At 43.7% G+C, this 27,834-nt stretch overlaps 1 protein-coding gene across 1 annotated transcript; it reads right to left on the bottom strand.

Moving 5' to 3' along the window:
* Window positions 1–27,514, bottom strand: dclre1a (DNA cross-link repair 1A (PSO2 homolog, S. cerevisiae)). The gene is made up of 13 exons (XM_080747009.1): window positions 27,202–27,514; window positions 26,649–26,843; window positions 25,329–25,564; window positions 20,544–21,287; window positions 19,583–20,002; window positions 18,979–19,291; window positions 17,165–17,298; window positions 15,241–15,359; window positions 13,865–14,008; window positions 12,582–12,727; window positions 11,170–11,324; window positions 5,450–5,591; window positions 1–1,013 (listed from the first exon to the last, which is right to left on the bottom strand). Exons 1-13 carry the CDS (start codon window positions 27,473–27,475, stop codon window positions 850–852), a joined length of 3,186 nt encoding a protein of 1,061 aa, XP_080603135.1. The 5' UTR covers window positions 27,476–27,514; the 3' UTR covers window positions 1–849.
* Window positions 27,515–27,834: the final 320 nt, after the last annotated feature.

Raw genomic sequence — 27,834 nt, 5'->3', positions numbered from 1 at the left:
ACTTTTTCCATAGATTTCTTTTAATTTACTCCCAAAGATCATGACAATTATAACAACAAAAAAGCATGAGTTGACGATAAAATTACCCCAAACATGTTTGAAAGTGAAATATCTTTGACCAGAACTTGTAAAGGGAACTCACTGAAACTATTTGATCAAATTGAATACCTACATTATATTCCATTAGTTTCAAGGACTCCCTTAACGCTAAGAGTGTACCAATGGAACCACATGGACCCGTACACACCTGTAAGGGTCAATATAGAAGCTGTACTTCCCTGTGGAAATACGAGGGTCCCTGGACCCCACTTTGAGTTTCAGACTCACTGAAATACCAAAAACATGGTTCTCTTCACATTTGGCACATTGATGAAAGTAATAAAATCTGCATAATCAGACAGCTTTTTCCCTTAAAATCTGGTTATTAGTGTTATTAATAGGCTGGCTGCAAAGGTGCTTACATATGAAAGCAAGGTATCTGTAGCCTGCTCCCTTAGAGTTACAGACACTTACAGGTCTGTGGAACTCTCAGAGTTACAGACCATTCAGAAGCCTCTCAAGGAACCCAGAGTGAGGGTCCCTGCATGGACCGCCGTCACAGAGCTGTTGTCTCTGGGTAGCTCAGCCAGTAGAGCTCTCGCCTTTAGACCACAAGGTCATGGGTACGACCCCAGGCACCGCCAACTCAGTGTATGAGTGGCATGGCTTGGATGCGGCAGCAAGTTGTACGGCAAGTACTGTCCGTGAGCTGATGGTACTGTAGGTGTGTGGCGCTCCACCTCAGCAATCCATCTCCCAGGGGTCCATGATAGTGCATCGTAACGGGGACAGACGTAAGCCACTCCCGACCTACGTGTCTCTGGCTTCCTTCAGCCACTCACTGAAGCACATCTCCATGGCTCTCCTGCTGGCGTAGCTGCCCACGTTGACGGTGGGGATCACCTTGAGCGGCCGCAGCCACTGGACAAACCTCTTCATCTCCATGAAGCTGCTGTGCTCGCTGTAGGGGACGCCTGTTGAGACAGAATCAGGGTTCCCACAAATTTTTACCAATTCATTTCCAAAACTTTTCCAGAATATTTAACCCAATTTCCAGGACTATATAACAATAATTCAGCTCAATAACAGGTTGCTTTCTCCTATGCACAATGCCCAAAGACAGGTAGTGTATGGCAGGGGTTCTCAACCTTTTCAGGCCGTGACCCCGAAATAATCATATTTTAACTGGGGACCCGGCACCCAGACAAGGGTAACACTGTTCTATTGTGAAAATAGCAGATCTACATGCTCGCATTGCGAGGCGTTGTGAGCATGTAGATCTGCTATTTTCACAATTTCTGCCTCTAATATTTGACAATTTGGCCTATGTTTAATTTGTAATTTCAGAGGCATTAACAAAATCAATAACCAAAGACAATGCATAGCTATTTTTTCCAAAACTTTTCCAGTACTGGAAAAAATATTTTTCAAATTTCAACATATTTCCAGGAATTTCATGACTGTGGGAACCCTGCAGAATATATATCTAACTATTAATTTACCGAATCCGAATGTCTGTCCGCCGTCTGACCGTCTGTCTGCATGCTGACATCACTGATACTAAACAGTGTCACCACCATGGTAACAATGCCCAACTTACATCACTGACTGACATCACTGACTGACATCACTGCAGTGCCCAAATTTGGAGATGACATCACAGACTGGCCTGGACACGGAACACCATATGTGTCCCAGCATAGCAGAGGGGCAGTCATTTCGGAAAGCACAGCTTTAGACCAGCCCTGAAATTATTATTATTATTTTTTTTCCCTAAAATGTGATAAAGCCACAAAAGCATGTCATAAATATCAGGCTACATTTCACTTAAACGCCAGAGCTTAACTCTGCATGTAAATAAGACTTTTTTAAATTAATGTGAAGAGAAACCTCACATTTTGCAGGTTACATTTCATCTAAAAGGCTGAATTTCTCAGATCTAATATTTCTGCATGGCATAACTCTATAAGCCATATCTACAAAACTGTTGGGTCAATCTTCACAACCAATATATCATTTTGTAGCTATGATTCCCAGCTTTCAAATGAAATGAAAAATTTAAAATGAATTTTTTTTTAATGACTAGCCCTCAGCTGTGTTCGGACACATATTATATATATATATGGGCATAAAAGAGTGCCAGCCAACCAGACAGACGGATACAACGGGTATTGCACAACTGGACACCGATGGTGAGTGTTCTGCCCAACGGGCACCGTTCTGGGTTCTCCAACTTTACTTCTGAGACTCCTACATTCAATCCCTCCCTCATCGCACACCCCCGGGCACAGGACTAGTATATCGTCACTGTCGGGTAGAAACCTCGTATCTCCAAGTTTCAAATTTGTACGTTTTTTCGCAAAGTAAAGCCCTGCTTCATCAGGCAAGGCCGTCGCACAAAAGTAGTGAAAACAGCAGATCTACAAGCACACAACGCCTCGCGGTGCGAGGCGTTGTGCGCTTGTAGATCGGCTGTTTTCACTAGTTTAGTTCATTTTTTTAAAATTATATAAAAAACGAATGGTTTTGGACATACAAGGTTTTCACCCGACAACGATGATATACAGTGTATATATACTCAATATTCATTATTGCCTATAGACAAAGTAAATATTCTTCAAACCTGTTTATTTATGACTTAAATTTAAAAAAATAATAATGCAAACAAGACATTCCCTCTTTTCATGATTATTATTATTTTTTTCAGCTCACTCCTACACCACAAGGCAAAGAGATGATTTTGATTTAGCTTCAAAACATCAATCATTTATCAAATTTAGAGGCCCTAATTAGTGGAACTGTCTAGATGCTTCACTTAAGTCATCACTATCCTCACTTATTTCTTCATTACTGTTTCTTCATTACTTCATTACTTCATTACTGTAGTCCACATGATTTAGTTTACTGATGCGTCATGCGTCATCTTTCCTAATTTCTTTCTTCTTTTTGTCCTCTTGTTGTTTTTTGTTCCTTTTGTGCAGTTTCTGTGTTTTTATTTCTTTATTGCACGGCTGCTCCCCTTGTATGTATTGTTCTTATTGAGCTTTTAAATCTGATCATTAATGACCTCTTCCAATAAGGGAAGGATTCCAAATAAGCCTGCTGGCTTCTTCCTTTCCTCACACTGTATTTTGTACCCATGATAAATGTATTGTTGCATTTCTAAACGATAAACTATACTAAACTAGGGGACGCCTGTTGAGACATAATATATACACGTAGATGTTTATAATGTTTATAATGAAATGTTTTTTCTGTTGAGTTATAATGGAGAGATTGTTTAGGAAGACTGGTTGTTTCCAGTCGAGTTTTTGTGCAGTACCTCTTAGATCCAGTAGGTGTCCTACCTGACCACAGGATCTAAATGTCTCAATGGAAGAGCAGGGAGGAAACCTCTCCAACCACTGCACAATGTACACACACACATCTCTGGGCAAATGAAATGAATAAATAAATACAATCTAGAAGACGTGATTTATGTCCAGTTGCGTATTGCAGACAGGTGCCCTTTTATGGCAGTTTTGAGGGAGGGTATAGTGAAACATTTTGATGGCAGTTGGTAGGGCATTGGCATAGTAGTAGAATAATAATATGCATGAGGAGAATCCATCGCGCCTCTAGCCTAGTTCAGGCCGGTCCGGTGCATCTCAGAAATAGGACTTGAATGTGTAGAAGGAGCGTACTGGAGCAAACACAGACTTTTAGAGCCTTTTTTATTAATACAGGGTGCAGGCAAAAGTGACAACGTTTCGATGTCAATACATCTTTCTCAGGTCATAGCATGAAGCGTCTACAAAATGGCTTTTATACATGGATAGCAGGGGTTGGATTGACATCGAAACGTTGTCACTTTTGCCTGCACCCTGTATTAATAAAAAAGGCTCTAAAAGTCTGTGTTTGCTCCAGTACGCTCCTTCTATCTATAGAATAATAATATCTCAGATTTGTATAACGCCTTTCTCTGAATGAATTCATTTGTGCCAATTCTGGGGGGAATGACTGAAAGGTACCCATCCCTAGTAATGAGATCAGTGGCGCTCCCTGTGGAGTTGTGGTCATGGGCCTTTCTCACTCTGTTGCAGTAGTCATGGGGCGGCATAGCTCAGGGGTAGAGAAACTGGTATTAGAGCACGAAGGGTATAAATCCCGAAGGGTTCCCAGTTCGAATCCGGGCTCCCCCTGAGTTAATGTTCGAAGGGTCCTTGGGCAAGACTCTGAACCCCTAATTGCCTCCGGTGAGTAGGTTGGTGCCTTGCATGGTTTCCTCCGCCACCGGTGTATGAATGTGTGTGTGAATGTAATGCACAATCTATGTAAAGCGCTTTGGATTAAAAGCGCTATATAAATTTACCATTTATGGACACTGGTCCCTGAGTATCTTGTGTAGACCAAGCCCATTGCAAGATGCTGTACTCTGTGCCATCCCATCCTAGCATAATAAGCAGGGCTTAGGTGAGTCCTGGGTGTGTGAGGTCTAGTAGTAGTCTGATTAGTTTGTTTTGAGAGGTCTGTAAAGTGGTTTTAATGCCTTTGAGGTGCTGAGTACCATGAGTGCACTGAACCTACAGGTTGCTCTTTTCCAAACCAGGCAAGCAGAGTCATTCCACAAACCAAGAACCAATCGCAGTCACATGCTCGATGCAGACGTCATGTCGTTGATATACACTGCCCAGAAATTAAGGGAACTAAATGTTCCCCTTAATTCTTTGAGCAGTATAACCCCCCGGCTCCACCGGGCGCGTTGAGCGTCGCGTCAACGCTGGGAACGCTCCCGTTTTAATCAATGAAGGGTGCTCCACTGCCGACGGTAACGTCAACGTCGGACGCTCCGGTGACGGCGTCCAAACTCGAAAATCGCCCCGCTTCAGTTTTATGACGGCGTCCACAACGTCCAGTCATGTAAAAGAAATATGAATAAATGCATTGTAGGCTATATTTAAATGTAGGCTATATACTGTACGTGCGTTTCTGCTGTTGGCTATCCATTCACAAGGGTGACTAGATGTCCCATAAATCCTAGCATATTTTTGTATGTAATTACAGCGGTCTACTTTGATAAAATTATGTACAACAGGCTATAATCATGACAAAACAAAGTGGTCAGTGGTGCATTGCTGCTCTCTGCTGTGAACATAGTGTGCTCTATACGTTCACATTCAGGTCACAAATAGTTTTATTCCTGTTTGAAAGTGATTTTCATGTTGTTTTGGAAATGGGCTATATTGGCCATAGAATGAATACCTCACAGTCACAGCCGCTGCGCTGCGGTGGAGCCGGTCGGACGTCAATGTGACGGCGTCAAGACGCAGAGCAACGCGACGCCGCCAGTGGAGCCCTGGAGTAAATTAGGAACAGTAACGGCTCTAGTGTGTGTGTGTGTGTGTGTGTGTGTGTGTGTGTGTGTGCGTACCATAGACGGTGATGTTCCCGCTCCTCTGAGGTTGGATGTTCTCCACATTGTCCAGCTTCTGGCTGAAGGTCCATCCTGTGGGCTTGAAGGCCAGCAGCTGGTCGTACTGAGCTGAGAACCTGCTCAGATGATCCTTCAGATGCTGCCGGAGGAGGAGACACCACACCTTCAGTCACACAATATAACTACTGAAACCCCTTACTGCAGGGGTCTTCATAGTTTTCAGGCCAAGGACCCCTTAGTTGAGAGAGAGATGAAGCAGGGACCCCCACAACCTTTTCATAGATTCCATATAGTTTCATTGTTTGACAGCACAATCATCAGTGTATTTTGGATTCATGTCAATTTGTGTTTTGGACCGTCATTACCTTATAAACTTGACCTTTTACTCTGTACTTAGTCTGCTCTTTTCCCCCTCTACACCAAACCTCTTTGCCGAAAATAGCCGATCTACAAGCTCACAACGCCTCGCAGCGTTTAGTTGAGAGAGAGATGAAGCAAGGACCCCTTAGCTGAGAGAGAGAGAGAGAGAGAGAGAGAGAGAGAGAGAGAGAGAGAGAGAGATGAAGCAAGGACCCCTTTAGCAGAGAGAGAGATGATGCTACTTCTATTGTCACTGTACAAAATCCCCTCACTCTCTGTCTGGGAGTGGGTGGAGTTGGATTCTGTGGGCCCAATCATTTCACTTAGCGGTGGCGGGCGGGCACTGGTTTTAGCCTAGATTTGGCACACCTGGTAGAATTATCAGAGCAGACGTTTGGTTTGAAGGGTGAAAAGGTTGAGCTCCATATGGCTTGTCTTTGATGTAAGTAAGTTCTGTTATTTTACCTTCCAGAGCAGGGGTCTTCAACAGGGGGTCCAGGACCCCTAGGGGGTCCTCAAAGTTACTACAGGGGGTCCTCCAAATCTTTGTGTGATAGAAAGTTTTTTTTTCCCTACCTTTTTTGTATTAACCACTTGAACCCAAGTGTCTGAATTCTGAGAACTTTGGCCAAAAATAGCAGATCTACAAGCTCTCAACGCCTCGATTGTGAGCTTGTAGATCGGCTATTTTCGGCAAAACGCTTTGTTGTAGAGTGGAAAAAGAGCAGACTAAGTACAGAGTGAAAGGTCAAGTTTATTAAGTATTGACGGTTGAAGTAGTTAAATATCTGAAAACACAAATTGACATGAATCCAAAATACGCTGTCAAAAGATGAAACGATATGGGTTGTGGGGGTCCTTGCTTCATCTCTCTCTCAACTAAGGGGTCCTTGGCCTAAAAACGTTGAAGACCCCTGTTCCGGAGTATTTGTTTATTTGACATCATTTGTGCCAAGTTTGTTTGTTACTGATTACTGGTGCAAGCAGAGTGCTGCGTTCCTTGTTTCTGTATCTGGCGGTATCTTCTGTGTGTCTGTGTTTATGCCCCCTAGCCAATCAGAGATGATTCAGAGTTTGTGTCGTCCAAACCGTAGCCAATGAGGGACCAGCATTAATGCCTTTACTGAACTGATATGAATAACAAGGCACACAAGTTGAGTGTGCCAACTTTTCTTTCCTGTTCGATTAAATAATCAACTCCTTCATCATCACTCCATCAATGCCATGAATAAATACGAACTTTTAAACCTGTCCCCCTGCCACCCTGTTTACCAGCAGGCATTGACACCAAGGCTTGCCCACCTTAGCCTCGCAAGCCATCCCGAGCTACGTCATCACCAATGTGCTTCCTTTCTCGGTCTGGTGTCCCGTCCGCAAATAAAAGCTGCATTAAGTGAAGTTTTATCTGAAATCAACGGCATCTCATAACTTAAAAACGAACAACAGTTTGCACCTTTGGAATTTCTGTCTGGAAAAGACGTATTTGATGTTCTCCCGACGATGTTTTGATGCGCTGATGACTACTGACTGGACCTGTCAGTCAAAGTGAGTAACTACGTCATCGCGTAATGCGTTGTCTATGGAAAACTCCCAGACTCTCCCCTGGGAGAGTTTGGCTGTTGCGAGGATATGCCCACCTGCCCCCGGCAGGTAAATACAACTTTGGGACAGGTGAAGTTTGCTTTCAGGTTGCCCGACAGGGCAAGTGCTCATTTGAGAGGGGACACGACCGTCTATAAACACAACACAAGATATCTGTCTAAACACCTGAACGTGGCCATAAAAAATATATAAAATGACGAAGTGTGAAACCATGGCAATCATAACTACCTAGGTATTTGGATTTGGAGGTATTGAGGTATGATTAAAAAAAATATTTATTAAATTAAGTGGTAATTAAAATCTTACCTATCATTTTATAATGGACGATTTACTTTTTGGGCAAGTGTACATGACCTTTGGGCAAGTAGAACATGACCTGTACTTGCCCGACGGGCAAGTGCCTCTTAGACCTTAGTTAGGGTGACCATACGTCCTCTTTTGCCCGGACATGTCCTCTTTTAGGGGGCTGTCCGGCCTGTCCGGGGGGGTTTTATAAATTCCTTCAAATGTCCGGGGTTTCGCGCATATCACAGTTAAAGCACAGGCATTTACAATGCACGTTCAATGGTTCCTTTGGAAACACACTGTGAGAGGCGGGTTTCACCCCTCTAACCCCGGAACGTGTATTATTCATACCACTCTCTGCCTGCGCTGCGATCCCTCCCTCCCTCAGCCTGTCTCGCTTTCAGATCAGAGGCAGAGCAGTGCGAGCTCGCGCTGCTCAAGCCAAACGAACTAACTGCAGTCTGCAAACGCAATTAATGCTGTTAAGTGCCAGTGACTAACATTGAGAAGCAGAGCGTTCTGTCAGCAAAGCTGGTACTCTTCTGTGTCCATTTAGGCATTTACAAATAAAAGTTCTACTTCAAGCCCATTTCAACACTGCAAAGTAGCCTACAAGACAGTCTGTGCGAGGTGAGAGCTCTTCTGCTAACTACATTGACAGTACAACCTTGTAAAGCAGAAGATACGGCGGTTTGAATAATGGGCTACCTCTCTTTTATTTAGTTACAAAGCTGAACGTTCATACAGGAGCCAAAAGGCATACTTTATCAGTGGATCTCTCTAGCCTATTAATAGATTTGTAAAGGGTCCAATTGGTACCCCCTCAAAAATGGATACATAACTAATAATAGGCTATTAGTGGTATAGGGCATAATATAGATGTAAACTAATAATAGAAATTATTTTTTGGGAAAAAAAAATAAAATATATATATATATATATATATATATATATATATATATATATATATATATATATATATATATGCCGGGTAGAGTGTCCTCTTTTTGGATTTTCAGAATATGGTCACCCTACCTTAGTGTCAACCAGTGTTGATTTCGTCGACTAAAACTATGACGAAAAATGTTTGCCGACTCAGTTTTTTTCACTGACAAAAATTTCATAAAAACTAAGCTGTGGTGACTATAAAACTAAGACTAAATATATTGACAATTTCGTCAACAAAATAAAAACTAGACTAAAACGTTAGGGAGGGACTAGTGGAGAAGAGAGTAATTTTATGTTGCTCTCAGGTGTTGCGTGCTGAAAATAGCAGATCTACAAGCTCACAACGCGTCGCAGTGCGGCGCGTTGTGAGCTTGTAGAATGTAGATCGGCTATTTTCAGCATGCAACCAAGTGTAAAATCAGTCATTACGATGCCATCAAGGCCTGCCAAAATACATTTCAGTTGAATAAATCAACTGTAGATTTAGTCGCCTAAAATCCTATATTTAGTCGACTAAAATTTTACTAAAACTAAAACTTTTCTTCCGATTACAACTTAGTGAAAAGACTCGGACCACAGAATCCGACCCCACCCTCTCCCAGCCAGAGAGTTGTGTACAGTCACTGTATAGATCACATTTGCATATTAGTAGGATATGCATGTTTATCATTAAACGCAGCGCGCATAATTACATTGAGTCAAAGTGCCTGCGGGGAGATAAGGCTGTAATTAACCCATTTAGGCCTAGAATTATTGAATGCTTTAACCAGTGAAAAATAGCAGATATACAAGCTCACAGCGCGGCACCGAGTGCCGCGCTGCGAGCTTGTAGATCTGCTATTTTTGAAAAAGTCGTGAAAATGTGTGCAAATCTTTGACTTGTATGTATTTCTAAAGCGAACGTTTGTAACTAAAATTTTGCTTTTGGGTGGTCCCTGGAACTAGATATTTTGAGATGGGGGTCCGTGACCAAATACATATCATTTTGGGGGTCCTTCACATGAAAAGGTTTGAGCACCACTGACATAGTAGTCTCTGAAGAACAGACTAACTGAGCTCCAGTTAAGTGAAAAGGACCTTTTCTTTGACAATGGCTGGCCAGATTGCTGACATAGAAACAGGGTTTTCAATAAACCTTAGAAGGATTCAAAAGACACTTATAGAATCGGGTCAAAATTCTAATTTTCACGATTTTTCTAAAATAGCAGATCTACAAGCTCGCAGCTTGTAGATCTGTGAGCTTGTATATCTGCTATTTTTCAATAGTTAAAGCATAAAATAATAATACACTCTAATGTGTACCCGTTCTAAATTGGTTAATTAGCTTACACTCTAACGTTCCCATGCCTTTGATGAGCATCCTCTAAAACAAACATTTTAATTCACACATTAGCGGGACGTGTAATTAATCAAAATCTCTAAATAATTGACATCCCACACTTTCAGAAAGTGCTCGTGCTGCAGTTTAGAGAGTTTTTTTTGTTTCACGGGAGGAAAAGAGTCCAGTAAAGCTTTTCAGAGGAGAGGAGCCTGCTGGCCTAGCGGTCCAGGTGCATACCACATAGGCTCTGATGCCTGACAGCGTGTCGCGGGTTCGAGTCCCGATTCCGACGACCTTTGCTACGTGTCTCTCAATAAAGGCAGAAAAGCCCCCAAAATATCAAAATCAGAGCAGATTTACAATCCGATATACGCAAGGCGATGTGTTGTAAGCTTGTAGATCAGCTATTGTCATTAAATCATCTTCCCCCAAGCGCGTCATGGCAGAACAAATAGCAGATCTACAAGCTTGTAGATGGGCCATTTTCAAATGGCCGAAATGTATATAGGGATGACGTGGTTACTGTATGTATTTTGTAATAATAATCAAAATCTACAAAAATCTACAAAGCAACTAGTAACTACAGTTTTCATATAATTAAAATTATAGTGGAGTAAAAGTACAATATTTGCTTCTGAGATGTAGTTGAGTAGAAGTAAAAGTATTGAGAAAAAGAAAACACTATAGTACTTAAGTACAGTACTTTAGTACAGTGGGCACACTTTTCATGTCCCAAGAATCCATGGGCACACCAACATAATACGGGGGTGTAAATGTCGTCACTGTCGGGAAGAAACCTTGTATCTCCAAGTTTCAAATGTGTACTTTTCTTCGCAAAGTAAAGCCCCTGCTTCATCATACAAGGCTGTCGCACAACAGTAGTGAAAACAGCAGATCTACAAGCACACAATGCCTCGCACCGCGAGGCGTTGTGTGCTTGTAGATCGGCTGTTTTTTTTGTTCTGGTTTTGTTTCCATAGCGCACGGCCCGGTCTCTTGGAACCTTTTTTTAGGTCCTGCTCTTGATGTCGTACTAAACGTGACTTTTGGGAACCTATGGGCTTCCCGGTTAGGTCTGGTTATATGGAAACGTAAGCAGAACTTGGTCCCGGAACTTCACAGGTTCTTGAAAGTTCTTGGTTCTGGTTCGGCCCTGTAGTGGGAAAAGGGTCTTTAGTGGCACTGGTGCCAGAAGGTGTACCTTGTAGTTGATCTTCATCATGGGCAGGACGTGGACCTGCGCTGCCTTCCAGTCCGTGGTGATGAGCTCTCGGATGCGGTCCGACTCCAGACAGCACATGGTGTTGTATTTGTCCCGGGACAGACACACCTTGGAGCCCAGCACCTCCGCCAGCGCTGAAAACAACCACATCCACACCGTGTATTGTTCTGCATGCTTTTTCACTATACCAGGGGTCTTCAACAGGGGGTCCGCGACCCCTAGGGGGTCCGCGGAGGTACTGCAGGGGGTCCGCGAAATTATTGATTACAAAAAAAAAGATTTCAAAAAATGTTTTTTTTTTTCTTTTCTCATTTTTCACATTTATGTTAAAAAATAAATCATGATTCTATCCATTTTGAATAGCTTGAATACATGATTACTATGCAATTGACAGATTGTTGATATTATTGACATTGGTTCTCAGTTAATAAGTAGTATGTCTAGAAATGGTAGTGGTACGGCCCACCCTGCTCGCTGTAACTTGTACATGTTTAAAATAAAAAATATGTCGTAGCCCTGACCCCCCCACCCTACGAGGTGGTAGGGGGTCCCTGCTCCATCTCCCCATCAGTTTGGGGGTCCCCGGCCTGAAAACGTTGAAGACCCCTGCACTATACTGTCCATATGCATAACAGAATCAAACTCTACAGTATTGCTTCGAGATCATCGGAACTTCCCACGCCCACACTTTCTGATATGAACAATAATGGCCATTATATTATGCTTAGCACTTTCAGTAACATCTGCCGCTCCCCTCCCGAAACTAACTAAACGTAATGCCATTTAGTCCCGCGTCCCAGAGTCCTGTAGCTTATACGTTTCCATTGAGATCCAAAAACATTACCAAACAGAATGAGATACTGTAGTGAGCAGGCGTGAGCGAGAGAGGGGCTGTTTATTTGTGAGGAGGAGTTGCTCACAGAGAGAGGAGAAAGTGTGTTCATATTGCGTTGGGACGGGAATATATTTGTGGGAATATTGTATTATGTAAGCTATATACTATATTACTGTATATTGTGACACAGCAACGAGCTGCACAGAGGACATTACTGTGGCAAAGACTTGTCCTCGTCCATGGCAAATTTAAGATTATAATGTTTTTATTTAGGTTTTCTTATCACAAGACCCAATTACCATGTGGTTCCATTTTACACTCTCAGAGTCACAGACCTGTTATGGTCATTCAGGGCTATCTCTATTATGTGTTTCTAGTAATATTATTGTCCACTCAAACCGTATGTCCGTTGCAAAACCAATATATTGACAGAAATGTCCAGCACAAGCCAACATGGCGATGACTCCTTAGTAGCAGCCCCACACCAGCATTCACTCACCCAGAAACACCTTCTCCTTGCCCACAGAGTAGGAGCCCCACACCACCACTCACTCACCCAGAAACACCTTCTCCTTGCCCACAGAGTAGGAGCCACACACCACCAGGGTGCGCGGGGCGAGCGTCACCGCCTCGAAGGCCGTGTTGGCGGCGAAGCTGATCACCCTGTCCTGGGCGGGGAACGTGTACTCTGGACTGCAGTAGCTGCAGGAGGAGAGGGAGAGAGATCCATAAGAGGCATGCATGCACAGACACACACATGTGAGGATGTCTACATTTTAGGAGGGGGATTTCATGAACAGCATTATTTTTAAAAACAATAAAGTGACGGACGCACTTAGAGTAACACGGGTGAGAAAGTGACTTTTATTTCTCCTCGTCTTTATAAGAAAGGACAAACGTTTCGGCCATCCAGCCTCCGTCAGTGTGACAGCTGAATTTCTTTTGCCCTCTCTCGTTAAAGACATGGAGAAGGACATAACATAAACTCTTGCCATGTCACTTTCAGAGTGCGACCCGTCACTTGTTTAAATGTCATTGTTATTAGAGGATAGCGCACCATAAGAGTCAGAGCCGCGTGGTAACAAAACATTTCTTTTTACCGCTTTTGATAATTCTAACCCTAAAGCCGAAAACGGCAGATCTAGAAGCTCAGGTTAGATTTGCCGTTTCGTGTAGAAGACGGCTCATTTGCAGAGAGACAGAGACAGGGAACAGCCACTAACATGGCACCCTGGCCACAATATGACTTCCGGTGGGTTCTAGCGGAAGTGGCGGAAGTGCTGTGTTTAACGGAAGTTACGTCATGCGTTGTAGTCTGCCGGTGAAATTCTCGCGGCGGAAGTTGAACAGTCTCTGCCTGATATTGTCACCAGGCCTTTCTCTTCGCAGATGAGTATGCCTGGCTACTCGAGGCTACTGACATGGTGACTGTAAGAGCCATTTGGAGCCTTGTCCTTATTATAATGGGCCTTGATGTCATGCCAATCAAGGCCAAGGTTAGGTTGCCATGGTTACAGGGCAGGTATTTAAACCTGTCCCTAATCAGACACAGGTGTTGTTGATAGGAGAGGCAAACAGTTTTGTAACTGTGTTCAGGAGGCTGTGAGCTTCATTTGTTTGTTTTATTTACTTATTTTAATGCAAGTATAACTACAACTATGATGCTGCAACTATAAGAGAATAAATATCATCTTGTTAATACATTCAATGGACATCTGGACAGCAGTTTCTTGACACACGTTAAACTCCCCGACTATCAGCAGCCAGTAGCACCAAATATAGGATTTGGGCGCTACAGTGTCTATGTACAGGGTTAGTGTTAGGGTTAAGGTCACTCACGTGGTGTCCAGGTACAGGGTCTGGACCCTACAGCTGAGGATCTCAGGGTATTTCTCCATGGAAGGGTCAGCTCTGAAGTCTCCTGTGTGAAGCACGGTCTGACCGTCTGGCAGCATGAACAGCAGCATGGCCGAGCCTGGACAACTGTGGAATACATGCACATGTATTTATTTAACCTGTTTAAAGCCGGGAAAGCATCCGTATCATTTTAGATTTGAGCTACCGGTATACTAGTCCTGTGACCGGGTGGTGTGCACAGTATCTGAGGGATTGAATGTAGGAGTCTCAGAAGTAATGTTGGAGTGAACGTTAGGCAGATCTTTAAGCCCATATATGGTGTTGCATGTTGGAGTGCCCATTGGGCATATCTTTATGCCCATACTTGGTGTTCCGTGTCCAGGCCAGTCTGTGATGTCAGTACTATGACGTCAGAGTATGACGTGATGTCAGCATGCAGACAGACGGTAATGATGTCAGCATGCAGATGGTCAGACAGACATTCGCAAATGTTTTAGTTATAGATAGATATACAGTATATAGATCTGCTATTTTTGAAATGTTTCTAAATATTTTGTTAAGTCTGAGGGTACTTCAAGAAGTGAGAAACTACTCATTTAAAATGTGTCGATGTGGTCAAGCGATGTGGTTAGTCGCTCCTTTCAGACGGTCGCCGTGTCCTAGGAATTCATTTTCAACGGTTATTTTGGCCATGCAGAGAAGTTTAGGGCCGCTGAGGCTTGTTCGTGCATGCACTGGATTGTGTGGTCAGCTTTTTATTCCACGCTTGGCGGCTGGCACGCTCCTGCCAGGACAAGGCGTTTGTGGGCATTTGTGGTTGTGTGTCTCCATGTGAGAGACCGCGGTGCTGAAAGGTGCTTTAACTAATTTGCCGCGATCCCCGACGAAACCAAAGATTTCCCGCTCTACCGCCCTGCCATGCCCGAGCAACCCGAAGATTTAATTAGCTTTAATCATTATAAAACAATTAAAAGTATGATCGCTGTTTATCGCAGATTCTGACTCTTTAGGCCTGCCTCCTAACTGTATCCTGCCGCATTTCCGATTTTGACCGGATCTAGGTTTCCGTATCCGGTCTGAGGCCGCGTCATAGCTCCTCTTCCATAGGTTTGCATGTAAACAAAGGAAGGAGCTGCACGGCTATAGAAGGGTCTTTTTTCACGATTTTTTTTTATTTGGAAACTGTTATCGATTTCTTTTAATCGAAAGCTGTGCTCGAGTCTACGTGCCTGCTACATGAGTTGCGCACAGGTCTTTCACGATGCGCGCACGCGCCGACGTTAAAAGGTAAGGACAATTTGGCAGTTGCTGAGTTCAGCTATGTTTAAAATCGCAGCAAATGAGTTAAGGTGACTCACTGGTTGGCGTCCAGCAGGGTGACCCTCACCCCCTCCACGGTCACCTGGACGTTCATGGGCAGGATGTGGACGTAGCGCTCTGCCACACCCAGCTTGGTCATCACCAGGTTACCTGTGATCTGGACACACACACACACACACACACACACACACACACACACACACACACACACACACACACACACACACACACACACACACACACACACACAGAAAAAGCACAGACATATTAAAATCCTACTGTACGAGACTGGAGAGAAACAGGCGTAAACGGCCACTGGTTGGCAGAGGCATAAACCCACCGTGCGGTTGTTTCTAGCGTTTCACTTAAAATGCAAACGAATCTCATTGTTGCTGCCTCCAGACCAACCCCGGGGGGATTGGAATTCATAGCAACACCGCCCAGTCAAAGTTGATTAAGGCGGAGTGGGCGCGGCCTAGCGGATAAACCAATCAAGCGTTTTCCTCCCTGCACAGTGGGTGAGCAGGGCTGACTGGGTGGATTTTTAACCCATTTAGGGCCTAGAAGTATTGAATGCTTTAGCTATTGAAAAATAGCAGATATACAAGCTCACAGCGCGGCACCGAGTGCCTCGCTGCGGAGCTTGTAGATCTGCTATTTTTGAAAAAGTCGTGAAAATGTGTGCAAATCTTTGAATATATGTATTTTTAAAGTGAACCTTTGCTTCTGGGTGGTCCCTGGAACTAGATATTCTGAGATGGGGGTCCGTGGCCAAATACATATCAGTTTGGGGGTCCTTCACATGAAAAGGTTTGAGAACCACTGACATAGTAGTCTCTCAAGAACAGACTAACTGAGCTCCAGTTAAGTGAAAAGGACCTTTTCTTTGACGATGGCTATAGCCAGATTGCTGACATAGAAACATAGGTTTTTTCCAAAAAACCTTAGAAGGATTCAAAAGACACTTATAGAATCGGGTCAAAATTCGAATTTTCACGATTTTTCAAAAATAGCAGATCTACAAGCTCGCAGCGCGTGAGCTTGTATATCTGCTATTTTTCAATAGTTTAAGCATAAAACAATGATACACAATAATGTTGTGTACCCATTCTAAATGGGTTAATTTATCCTCTTTACTTACTGTACTGTTTTGCTGTAGATGGAGGCTGTGGGCCTCCTCTGTACCAAATTGTCAAATATTAGAGGCAAAAATTGTGAACATTTGTGAAAATAGCCGATCTGCGAGGCATTGTGAGCATATAGATCTGCTATTTTCACAATAGAACCGTGTTATACAAATTGTAATGTCTCAACTCTTAGTGCTCGTCAGGGTGGGGGGCGTACCCAGTTAAAATGTGATTAATTTTGGGGGTCGCGGCCTGAAAAGGTTGAGAACCACTGCTCTACAGGACTGTGGGCCTCCTCTTTACTTACTCTGTTGCAGTAGATGGGTAGTGTGGAGGTCTCCTCCTTACTTACTCTGTTGCCACCCTGGACAAGATATGACTTCCGCTTGGTTCCAAGATTTCTAGCGGAAGTCTGTGTTTAACGGAAGTTACGTCATGCGGTGTGGGTCTGTTTACATTCCCCAGCGAAAAAACTAAAATAGATTGTAGCTCTTAACTCGCTCTTAATAGCGTAACATCACCTGAATCAATGTTTTAGTTTATATATTGTTTATTGTGAGCGCAACCGACGGAGCAGGAGACGTAGACATGTTCTTTTTCCAGCGGGGAATAAGTTTGCAGGGACACCGCACTGTGAAAAGACGACAACTTCCACGAATATTCAGCCCCACCTCCTAGAACGGTCTCTGCCTCATATCTTGACCAGGCTTTTCTCTTCGCAGATGAGTAAGCCTGGCTACGCGAGGCTACTCTGTTGCAGTAGATGGTAGTGTGGGCCTCTACCTTACTTACTCTGTTGCAGTAGATGTAGAATATGGGCCTCCTCTTTACTTACTCTGTTGCAGTAGATGGGGAGTGTGGAGGTCTTCCTCAGACCTCCGTAGTGGTCCGAGTGGAAGTGGGTGAGGAAGTACGCTGAGATGCCCTCAACCTCGCCGTAACTGAAGGCGTCGATAGCGAACTTGGTGCCTGAAACACAAAGACACATGACAACGATATGAAAGGTAGGGTGAGAGATAGCTCTGGTCCAGAGCGTTAGCGAGGTCTCACTAACGCTCTGACAGGCGGCTGACTCACGGACAGGACCAGGAGGGCTCAACTTCAACTAAACTACTTCGCTACTCACCTAAACAAAGGTAGATTTGCGTTGTTGAAAGTCTATTCTCTGCGGTGGGAGAATCTCAGCACCCCACCCACTCTGTAAATCACACTATTTTTGTCATGAAATAAAATGCACCCACCTCGAGCCACCGCAGACACAACCAAGGTATGTATATCAAATACCTTGGACACAACCCGGAAATAAGCAGCGGTCGAGTTGGATGTGTTTTATTTCATGTCAAAAATAATGTATTTTACAGAGTGGGTGGGGTGCTGAGAGGTTTCCCCCCGCGGAGAGTAGACTTTCAACAACGCAAAACTACCTTTGGTTTGGTGAGTAGGGAAGTAGTTTAGTTTATTTTGACTGAAGTTGAGTCCTCATAGTCGTAGAGAAATGAGAGCGTCAGTGAGACCTCACTGACGCTCTGGACCAGAGATATGTTATGGTTAATTTCTTTTTCTTTTTCATTTCTTTTGTAAAAGGTTAAAACTAGTGCTGTCCGAGTTAACTAAATTAATCGCAATTAACTCACCGTTATGTTAATCGCGATTAATTATTTTAATCGCATATTTACAAATATTGGCTACAATATCGGCTATATTGGCTACAAGGTCCATCCCTGTTGATGTAACAAAAAATACAATGTATAATTAAAGCGTAAAGGTGGACACAACAGTAATCATTTAGCTGATCCTTATACCCATCAGCTGCAGTCTGTTTAATGCAATACCATTATGATTTATTCAGGTTTTTAATTGATTTCGAATAAAAGATTAACATACTTTCGCATAAATCCAGCAAATATTTCCACTCCCAAGTTAATAGGGCCACGAAAGACTTGAAAGATATCCCTCTAAGTTACATTGTGACCTGATAAAAGCTGATGACTTATTTGCGATTAATCGCGCGATTAACTACATAAATCATGCGATTAATCGCGATTAAAATATTTAATCGTTGGACACCACTAGTTAAAACACTATGTTGGTTGGCGAAATGGCCTTTCTGTGTGGAGTCTTCATATTCTCCCCGTGTCTCCTAGGGTACCCTGTCCTGTGTTCCTTCCTCTCGCTACGTCCAACTGGGGAAACTTCCCCCCCTGTCAGGTGAAAAGAAGCGGCTTGGACTCCTCATGCATAGAAGGAAGCATGAGGTCAGTCCGTTGCTCTCCCCAGGTTGGCAGAGGGAGTGTAGCGCCCAGGAATACATAGATAATTGACACCGGGTAAAGAAATGGGTTACAAAAAAAATTGTGGGATTAAAATGTAACAAAAAACTATTGTGGTAGTAATGATTGCTATAGAGTTAGTACATTGTCAGGCAGGTGGCAACATTTCAGCCAATCAGGAGAGAGGACCCATTTATAGTCTTCATTTTTATAGTGTTCCAGTTCCACAGCATGGAAAAGTTTGAGAACACCGATTTAGAAGGAATTTGTAGAATTCTCAAAGGGTTTAACTAAATTATATTGTGTTCTCTCTGTACTCGCATTTCATTCACCAAAAATCTAATCTAATCAAATCTCAAATCAAGCAGTCTTCAGTCACCTGGGATCTTCTTGTAGAAGGGACAGCGTCTGCTCTCCCCTGCCTCTCCATCTCTGCTCCACCTACTGCCACCTCTGCCACCTCTGCCACCTCTCCTGCCCGCTGGCCTGCCTCCTCTCCCGGCTCCTCCTCCAGCGCTGGCTGCCTGGCCGGGACCCGTGGTCCCCGTGTCACCTCCTCCTCTACCAGGGCTGGGGACATCAGAGGTGACAGTCCAGCTCCTGCCCTTCCCACCTCTCCACTCGCCTCTCTTCCGTGAGGAGCTCTCCGCTGACGGCGAGCTCTGAGATGCGCTCTCCACTTTTTGCTCCTTCTACGAGTGCAAATAGATAATCAATTGAGTTATTTATAAAAGCATAATCATTTAATAAATTGATGTCATTATAGGGGAAAAGTTCCTCTTCTTGCATAAAAACGGGAGGAGCAGGCGAAATAGTTGATCTACCGAGTTTGTACATCGGCTTTCTTCACTGTCTTGAGACCATTGTGCAACATTGTACGTTGTATAAAACATTAAAAAAAAGCTTCTCAATTAATTGATTAATCAAAAAAGTAATCGTTACAACAATAGCCTAGAACATAATGGACAGCAGGCCTACAGTACCTCCTTCTTCTTGAGGGGCTTGAGCCCAAAAAACACCCCGATGTCTGTCTGCTTCATAGCGGCGCCGCCATGCCCCGCCTTGCCCTGGCCCGCGCGGGGCACCGTGGCCACTGACTGAGAGGGCTGAGACAGCGAGCTTTGAGACGAGGAGAGGTCTCCGGTGGGGTCGTCCAAAGCTCCGCGAGGCACGTCTATTGACCCGGAGAGCGTCTGTCGCAGTCGCTCTAAGACCTCGCTCTGTGGGGACCGGAGGCAGCCGGAGCTGGGGTCTTTCTCCTGGGTCTGGGTCTTCTCTCTGGAGCCGGGGTCTTTCTCCTGGGTCTGGATCTTCTCTCTGCTGGAGCTGGGAGCGTATGCAGCCGCTGTAGAGTCAGGCCCTCCATTCCCAGGCCTTGACGAGGTGCCTGGAATCTGATCCACCTGGGTGCAGTGGGGCTGTCACAATAATAATAGCCTTTTATTACTTGATTTACAGTTAATTGTGAATTACGATACAATTGTGTTTTCATCACTAAACATTGGAACATAATGTATAAAACTGACATGTATGTTCGCCTTTTAAGCTTTGTAAATAACAACTGCACAGACAGAATTATGACACATAACTTGAAGTCTCTGAGCCCTGATTCTACAAATGCCTTGTAAATCAGTAGTTCTCAAACTTTTTTGTAAATCAAAAGAAATACTAAAAATCTAAATACTTTCAAGAATTTTTCAAAAAACATTGAAAAATAGCAGATGCACAGTAATGTGAGCTTGTAGATCTGCTATTTTGGAATAGCCAACGCAAACATTTAAAATGACACAGACGTTTGCCCGGAGTTAATGCAGATGAATGGAAAGGATTCTGATGACAATCTGATATATTTACGATCAATCAGCCGCTCATGTAATACTTGTGACTGTAATAACGTGTAATATTATGTAACACAGTCATTGTGCCATACTGTACTGTATGTACCTGTGAGTCTTCGGGGACAGCAGAGGCCTCGGTCCCATCTTCCAGGTCATCGGCGAAGGCGCCGAAAAGCTCATCGTCGCTGAACAGCATCAAGGAGTCCTCGTCCGCCTCGCTACGGGGGTTCGAGACCCCGACAACCTCATTCTCATTCTCCTCTTCCTGTTCTTCCTCTGGGAACTTCGACAAAGGCGAATAGGAGATTTCATCGTCGTCATCATCGGGAGAAAGGTCAGCTTTTATGAAACCCCCTTGAGGAGAAAAGTCTGTTTTTACGAAGCCTCTTCTAGGAGAAAAGTCTGTTTTCACGGCAGTTTCTTGGGGAGAAAAGTCTGTTTTTATGAAGGACTCTTGAGAAGAAAAGTCTGTTTTCACGTCAGTTTCTTCGGGAGAAAACTCTGTTTTTATGACAGATTCCTGAGGAGTGCGCCCCGTTTTTAGGCCATTTTCTTGAGGAGTAAACTCAGTTTTCACGACAGCGTCTTGAGAGGCCTGGCTCCCCCCGCCTGCCCGGGGAGACGCAGCGGGAGTCGACGTCATTTGGTTTTTTTTCCCCTCTTGGGAGGACCTGTTGGTTGCTCTGCTGGTGGTGGACCACCCCTTCCTCTTCTTGAGGTCCTTGGGGCCCGGCGAGCGCAGCAGCAGGAGGCTGTTTGTCGCCACCTTGTTGGTGGGCGTCGCCCGAAGGCCGCCGCCCACGGGCGAGGCGGCGAGGTCGGGCTGAGAGGAGAGGCTGACAGCGCTGTCCTGTGAGCAGGGAGAAACACAACAATGTGCGAACATTTGTGAACTGAAGGCTGCTAGAGCAGTGTTTCTCAACCACTGTGCCTGGGGACCTTTGGTGTGCCCCTGAGAAGGGTCAAGTGTGCCCCTTGAAACTGCTTGAAAGCCAGTATTGTATTCATCATTTTAAAAATAATTTAAACTAGTGAAAACAGCCGATCTACAAGCATGTAGATCTGCTGTTTTCACTACCGTTGTGCGACAGCCTTGTATGATGAAGCAGGGCTTTACTTTGCGAAGAAACGCACACATTTGAAACTTGGAGATACAAGGTTTCTTCTTCAGTCCTGTGAGCAGGGATGTGGGACATTATGAGAATTACATTACAATGATTGCGATTGATGAACATTATCGCGATAATCAAAATTATAATGCTCAAAAGTTAAAATGACTTTTCTCAACCTGGCAACCATTTATCACATACTTTGAGGGACTGAGGACACTTCCAGTGGACTGATTGATAGTGCAATTCAGCACACCCAATGACTACCTGACATATGAATCTGTAAAGGTATAATAATCGAGGAGGATGACGTCTGATAACACTCTATCGACTTGAATTTTGTAAAAAGTACAACTATGGTGCCTAGAAGACTTAATCCCAATGTTCTTTTTTTTCCCATTTCCTTTTCTTTTATTGTTCTTTTATTTCCATGTATTTTTTTTTCTTTACTTTTAATGTACTGTATTTAATTTGGTAATGATGTTTGTCTTAACTTACTGTATGTTGTATACATTGTAGAGATGTTACCGATCAATCGGCAATGGATCGGATCGGGCCGATCAAAACGTGATCGGCGATAATCGGTGGTTTAGATCAAAAGGTAAATTCACCGATCCGATCCGATTGGTGCATCCGATCAACCAGCCGTTCAGTATGCCCACTTGAGGCCATTTTGGGGTATTGATTTCCACAGTGCTGAAGGAATAATTAGTTACTGCTATGATAATAAATACATAGTAATGCTGGTAAATAACTATAAGGCAAATATATAAATTAATTAATGAGTGAATTAATTAATTAAAGTTAAAACATTAACATTTAGAAAATATAAATAATATATAAATAATAACTTGATCGGATCGGTGATTGATCGGTATTGGGTGATCAAACTTTTGTGATCGGTGCTCGGTGATCGGTTCCAAAAAACCTGATCGGACCATCCCTAATACATTGACCTATTTAAATTTTACATTTGTGTTTTAAGGAGTGATTAAAGATATCAATATGTGGGAGGGTTGGGGAAAGGGAGAAAAAGAAAAAAAGAATGTCTTTACAATATTTAATTGATGTTTAATGTAAATTGCTGATGTATGAGACATGAATAAAGATATTGAAAAAAAAAAAGTTAAAATGACACTTTTGTTTAACCACTTGGCTCCCCAACATCCCTATTCTGGGGGGAATGCTCGCCAAAATAGACAGTCGATTAGGGATGCGGTATCGGTACTCGTGGTATCGGTACTCGCCCCGATACCTGCCTATTTTGCGGTATCGGTAATCGTCCGATACTGCTCACAAAGCGCCCGAGTACCCTGTGTGTTCCGCCACTTCGCCTTTCTCTCTCTCTCTTAAAGTATCAAAAGTAAAAATACAAAATGTTTGAGCATAGCAGATCTAGAAGATCATGCACAGTACAGGAATTTCCAAGGGCTAAACCTGAAAAAAAAAGTGAAATGTGTGGCAGTTGTGCCATGTTCTGGGAAAGCAATGCAATTTAATGTGTTGCCAGAAAGTGAGAAACATCTGATAAAATAAAAAAACGTAATTTAAAGACATTTTGTATCTGTACTCGTATCGGTACTCGTATCGGTACTCGGTATCGGCGAGTACTCAAAATGAAGTACTCGTACTTGTACTCGGTCAGCAAAAAAGTGGTATCGGGACATCCCTACAGTCGATCTATAATTAAAGAGTACCTGAGACGAATAACAGTATAAGTCCATATTTTAATTTTTTTGAATATATATATTTTTGGATTTACCAGACTGTAAACCACAAACTAGTCATTTCTAATATGTTAATTTGTTAATGCAATCCCCCCTCGTTTTGTTTAATTGTTGGTTTTAATGTTATCTGCTCTCTTTGTCTGCTGAATATTGCTTGTACGGACTTAGACTGTCCACAAACTGCTGGAGATATACTGTTTTTCCACTTCCATAAGTATTATGTCTTATAATTCCTAATATATATGAGAGTTAAGTAAAAAAATCTAACTCAACAAAATGAGGGGGGAGTACATTAAGACTTTAACACAATTAGTGCTGCAGGGTATGAAGGGTTAACTTTTCTTTGACGCCACGCAGATCTGCCCATTAGCACACGCTCTTATTGTGAAAGGCCTGCCTGGAATGTGTGTACACACACGGACTGTTGAATGACATCAACGATTACGTCATCTAGTCACATGACATGTGTCATGTGACAGTGTGTCATGGCGGCCGCCAGGCTTGCCTTGCTATTGTTGTTTGGAGCTGTGCTTTGGGTTTAAAAGTCTTATTTGGAGTAAATGAAGTCTCTTTATGGGCCTCTCCATTGACTTAACATGGAGGAGCTTCACTTCGCGTGCACGCCCAACGTGCGTTTTAAACAAATCGCAGACATTACCGATGCGGCCGCGACCGGAGCTACATACTGTAAGTATTAATACATTTACTGTAAATACAGTAAGATTGACGGTGAGCGCTGTCAATGGCATCGTGTAGTAACCGGTTTTAATGACGGTGAGGATCGTCAAGGGCAGCAGAACAGTTAAGAGATTAAAAACTTCTAGTTTGTGGTTCTGGTAAATAAAAGAAATGTCTTTATCCAAAGTTTTAAAATACGGACTTATGCCTCATTCACACTACAGATATATAGTTGAACGTTTTGCTTGGTAATTCAATGTAATCTCAATGGAAACCAGCTTTAAAGGCTGGGCATGTCGGCTGTCCTTGGAATCCAGCCTTTAAAGCTGGTTTCCATTGAGATTACATTGAATTACCAAGCAAAACGTTCAACTATATATCTGTAGTGTGAATGAGGCATAAGACTGTTATTCGTCTCAGGTACTCATTGACTATTTTTGGCGAATTTCTCTCTCTCTTTCTTTCCCCCAGCGACACGGTGGAGGCAGATGGCAGCCCACCCTAGAGCCTGGTTCTGCCTGACGTTTGCATTTGTGTCTCCATCCGGAATCAATGGGGGAACATCAAACATATAATTTTCCGAATGTCTGAGTGAGTGTCTGTCTGTCTGTAACAGCGTTTCTCCTCCGTGGCTGGAGCAATTGATCTGAAATCGCATCACCATAAGCATATGAACACACCTAACATAACTGTGAAGCCCGTTTGTCACTTTCACAAATCATATGCTGTATATTAGCGTTTTATGGTGTATCTACTATCTATTCTACATCTAGCACGAGGCATTATCTATTCTGCATCTAGCATGAGGCAACATGTTTAACCAGCTCTGTGTGTGTGTGTGTGTGTGTGTGTGTGTGTGTGTGTGTGTGTGTGTGTGTGTGTGTGTGTGTGTGTGTGTGTGTGTGTGTGTGTGTGTGTGTGTGTGTGTGTGTGGCCATTAAACGAAACGGGTATTTCTTACATTGATGCTCCTACATATTATCATGCAAGCACCAGTTAAAGTTACTTTCCATCCCTCATATACTGTGTGCACAGTGCACATCCCATAACCCACACACTGCACATAATTTCGGAGCTCATATCTTTGAACGGGTAAGGGCTAGTTTACTATAATCCAATTATTGGCTTAGGAATGCGACAAAAACTAAAAAAAAACTAAAAACTCAAGTCTCCATGGCGAGAGTAATCGATAGAAGAGATGTCATTTAGGAGGTGAAATACTCCTACTACTAAGTGGTACTGAATTTGCAGCTCCACAAAAGTTCATTCATCCTTGTGTATGACAGAGGACGATTTCACACTAAATTAAAATCTATTGTGTTTTCTGTTTTTTATCATGATGAACGGCAATAACGAGTCTGTCGTCCCAATCCCTACCTGTGAGCTGTCTAAAACGGACCCAGGGTCCGGTGGTCCGGGAAGACCTCCAAGGCTGGACTGTGCAGGGGTCTGTCTTTGTCCCTCCAGCAGATGGACAGGATCTCCAGACGCCCGGCTGTGGGCCAGCAGATGGACAGGGTCACCAGACGCCCGGCTGTGGGCCAGCACGGTGTGGCTGAACCTCCTGTAGTGGCTGGGAATGGTGGAGGTGCACTGGAATCCATCAGGGCACTCTGGAACCACCACACATTCAAGGTAGGGTCAGTGATTTTCTTTGGTTTAAATAAGTGTTAAATAGTTCTATATTCTGACAGTAATCATTGCTATATACAGTGTTTGTTCAGTAACTCTCCATGTCTCTCCAGCTCTTTAGACCTGGTGCTACTGCTACCTATCCACAACTTTCGAACATCCCATCGTGCATTGCGCAGACGGCGAGCGGCATTTCCGGCGTCGCAGCCGCTCACAGCGGTTGCAATCTGCGACGCGACGTGAGCTTGTATGTCTGCTGTTAACCGGAAGTGTCCCGCAGATAATGCTACAGTAAAGTCTTGCGGAAACAGGTGGATACGTTGCTATACCTTTCAAGCTGGGAGCCACCTCTATTTTACATTTTTTGAATAAGAATTTGAAGGTTTTCAGAAACCTTAGGTTTTAGAAGGCGTTTTTAGAAAAAACACAAAAGGTAGTGGAGGTTGCTGCCCAATAACAACCATATAAAACAATGAATGAATGAATGAATGAATGAATGAATGAATGAATGAATGACTGACTGAATGAACTAGAAGCAGTGCTCTTCCGAGCACAGATCTCCACCAGGCCACACAAATTGCGGCATTTTTTTCCTCTACCTAGTGGGAACGTGCACGCCCAATTTCACCAAGATTGCACGCTGTGTTCATGATTTGAGGCATTTTGTTCAAAACGGAGCAATCCTGCAAACTTTGGAAGCCAATTGTAGCCAATCAGGATGGAATATGGAAAATCGGACGTATCCATGATGATCACATGACTGTAGAGATACTGTCTACCGATTTGTAGGATTTTTGGACAAAATCTGTAGGAGTAGCGTACAGAAATGTGTTTTGCAAACATCGGCCTCATGGTGGCGCTAGAACAGGGCCATTTGAAAAATGTGGGGCAGAGGTTCTGAATTGGCATCCAGGGAGTGTGTGTGCTCAGTTTGGCAGCGATCGGGGAGATCGCCGGAGATTAGCTGGTAACAAACTCGGAGGACGGACGGACGGACGCACGGACGGACAGGGGCGAAAACATACTCTCCCCCTGCCTTCGGCTGGTGGAGACAATGAACGTTACCTTTGCGGTGGTCCTCTCGGGGAGCGTCCAGGCACTCGCTGACGTGCCACCGCCGGCTCTGGACCACCAGGATGGAGAAGGGCATCTGACAGATGGGACACCACCTGTCTGAAGCCCCTCCGTCAGGCTGACACCACCTGTCACCCCCTGAGCCCTCCCCTCCGTCAGGCTGCGATCCACCAGTGCTGAGCTCACCTGTAGCGGTGAAAACACAGTGGTCACATTTTGTTACCTTTAATAAACGTATCAATACTCATTTCTTGGGCTCCATTAGCTGACACCTTAACATCAGCTAGTGGGAAAATGCGGCGGCACTCACTCTATAAATAATGTAGTGTTCTCGCCTTTCAGGCGAGCCCACAACAACAATTAATTTCCAGTGGATTCCTCAGGACTCGCGTCACAGCAACCACACGTGCAATTTCCCAGAATTTCACCTTTATACTAAATTAGTTTAATCTGTGTCCTGTGTGAGTTCTCTGTCCTGAAAATTGGTACCCTGACTTGAAAATGGGGTGTTAATTTTATTTAGTTACTTTCCACCCTGCCTTACCTGTACATCCATTAGTAATGTTCACACTTCCAGTTGTCAGGTCTTTATCAACCTGAACTGCCTGGCTTGGCTTCAAGGCAGAGGAATTATTATTATTAGAGTCATTGTTTTTCACACTCTTTCTTTTCTTCGAGTCGTCGTTGATGGCTTTTCTTTTCTTGGAAGTAGGCGTTCCATCTCCGGTGGTCCGCGGTCCCTCTGCGGCCCCCTTCCTCTTCTTCCTCAGAGGTTTGTAGTTCCAAATGTCGTCCTCGCTTTCTTCCTGCTGTGACATTTGGGGAGGGGGGAACACCACATGGAGGCTGGGGTGCAGAAGACCTGTTGACAACACAAAGCATGTTGGAATGGATGTCGTTTCATCTGGACTTCCATGATACTGTGGTTCTCAAAGTGCGGTCAGGGACCTCCCGGGGTCCTAGAATGTTTAGGTAACAGGATAGGTACCAAGGAAGAGTGGGCACCACAGAGTTAAATTGACTATTTATTTACAATTGCTAAGAATTGCTACAAAACCAGTATATCCAATCATTGTGGGGCTTAAAGAAGAAGTTGAAGGATAGAATTATGTTTACTAATGATAATGATAATGATGAATTTTACATCGAGGTGCCTAGATGTCCCTAGTGCCCACCT

The sequence above is a fragment of the Nannobrachium achirus genome, assembly GCF_963921795.1.
Source record: "Nannobrachium achirus genome assembly, chromosome: 18".
NCBI classification, from domain to species: Eukaryota; Metazoa; Chordata; class Actinopteri; order Myctophiformes; family Myctophidae; genus Nannobrachium; species Nannobrachium achirus.
The sequence above is the reverse complement of the archived record's forward strand: the minus strand, read 5'-3'. Positions and strand labels throughout refer to the sequence as shown.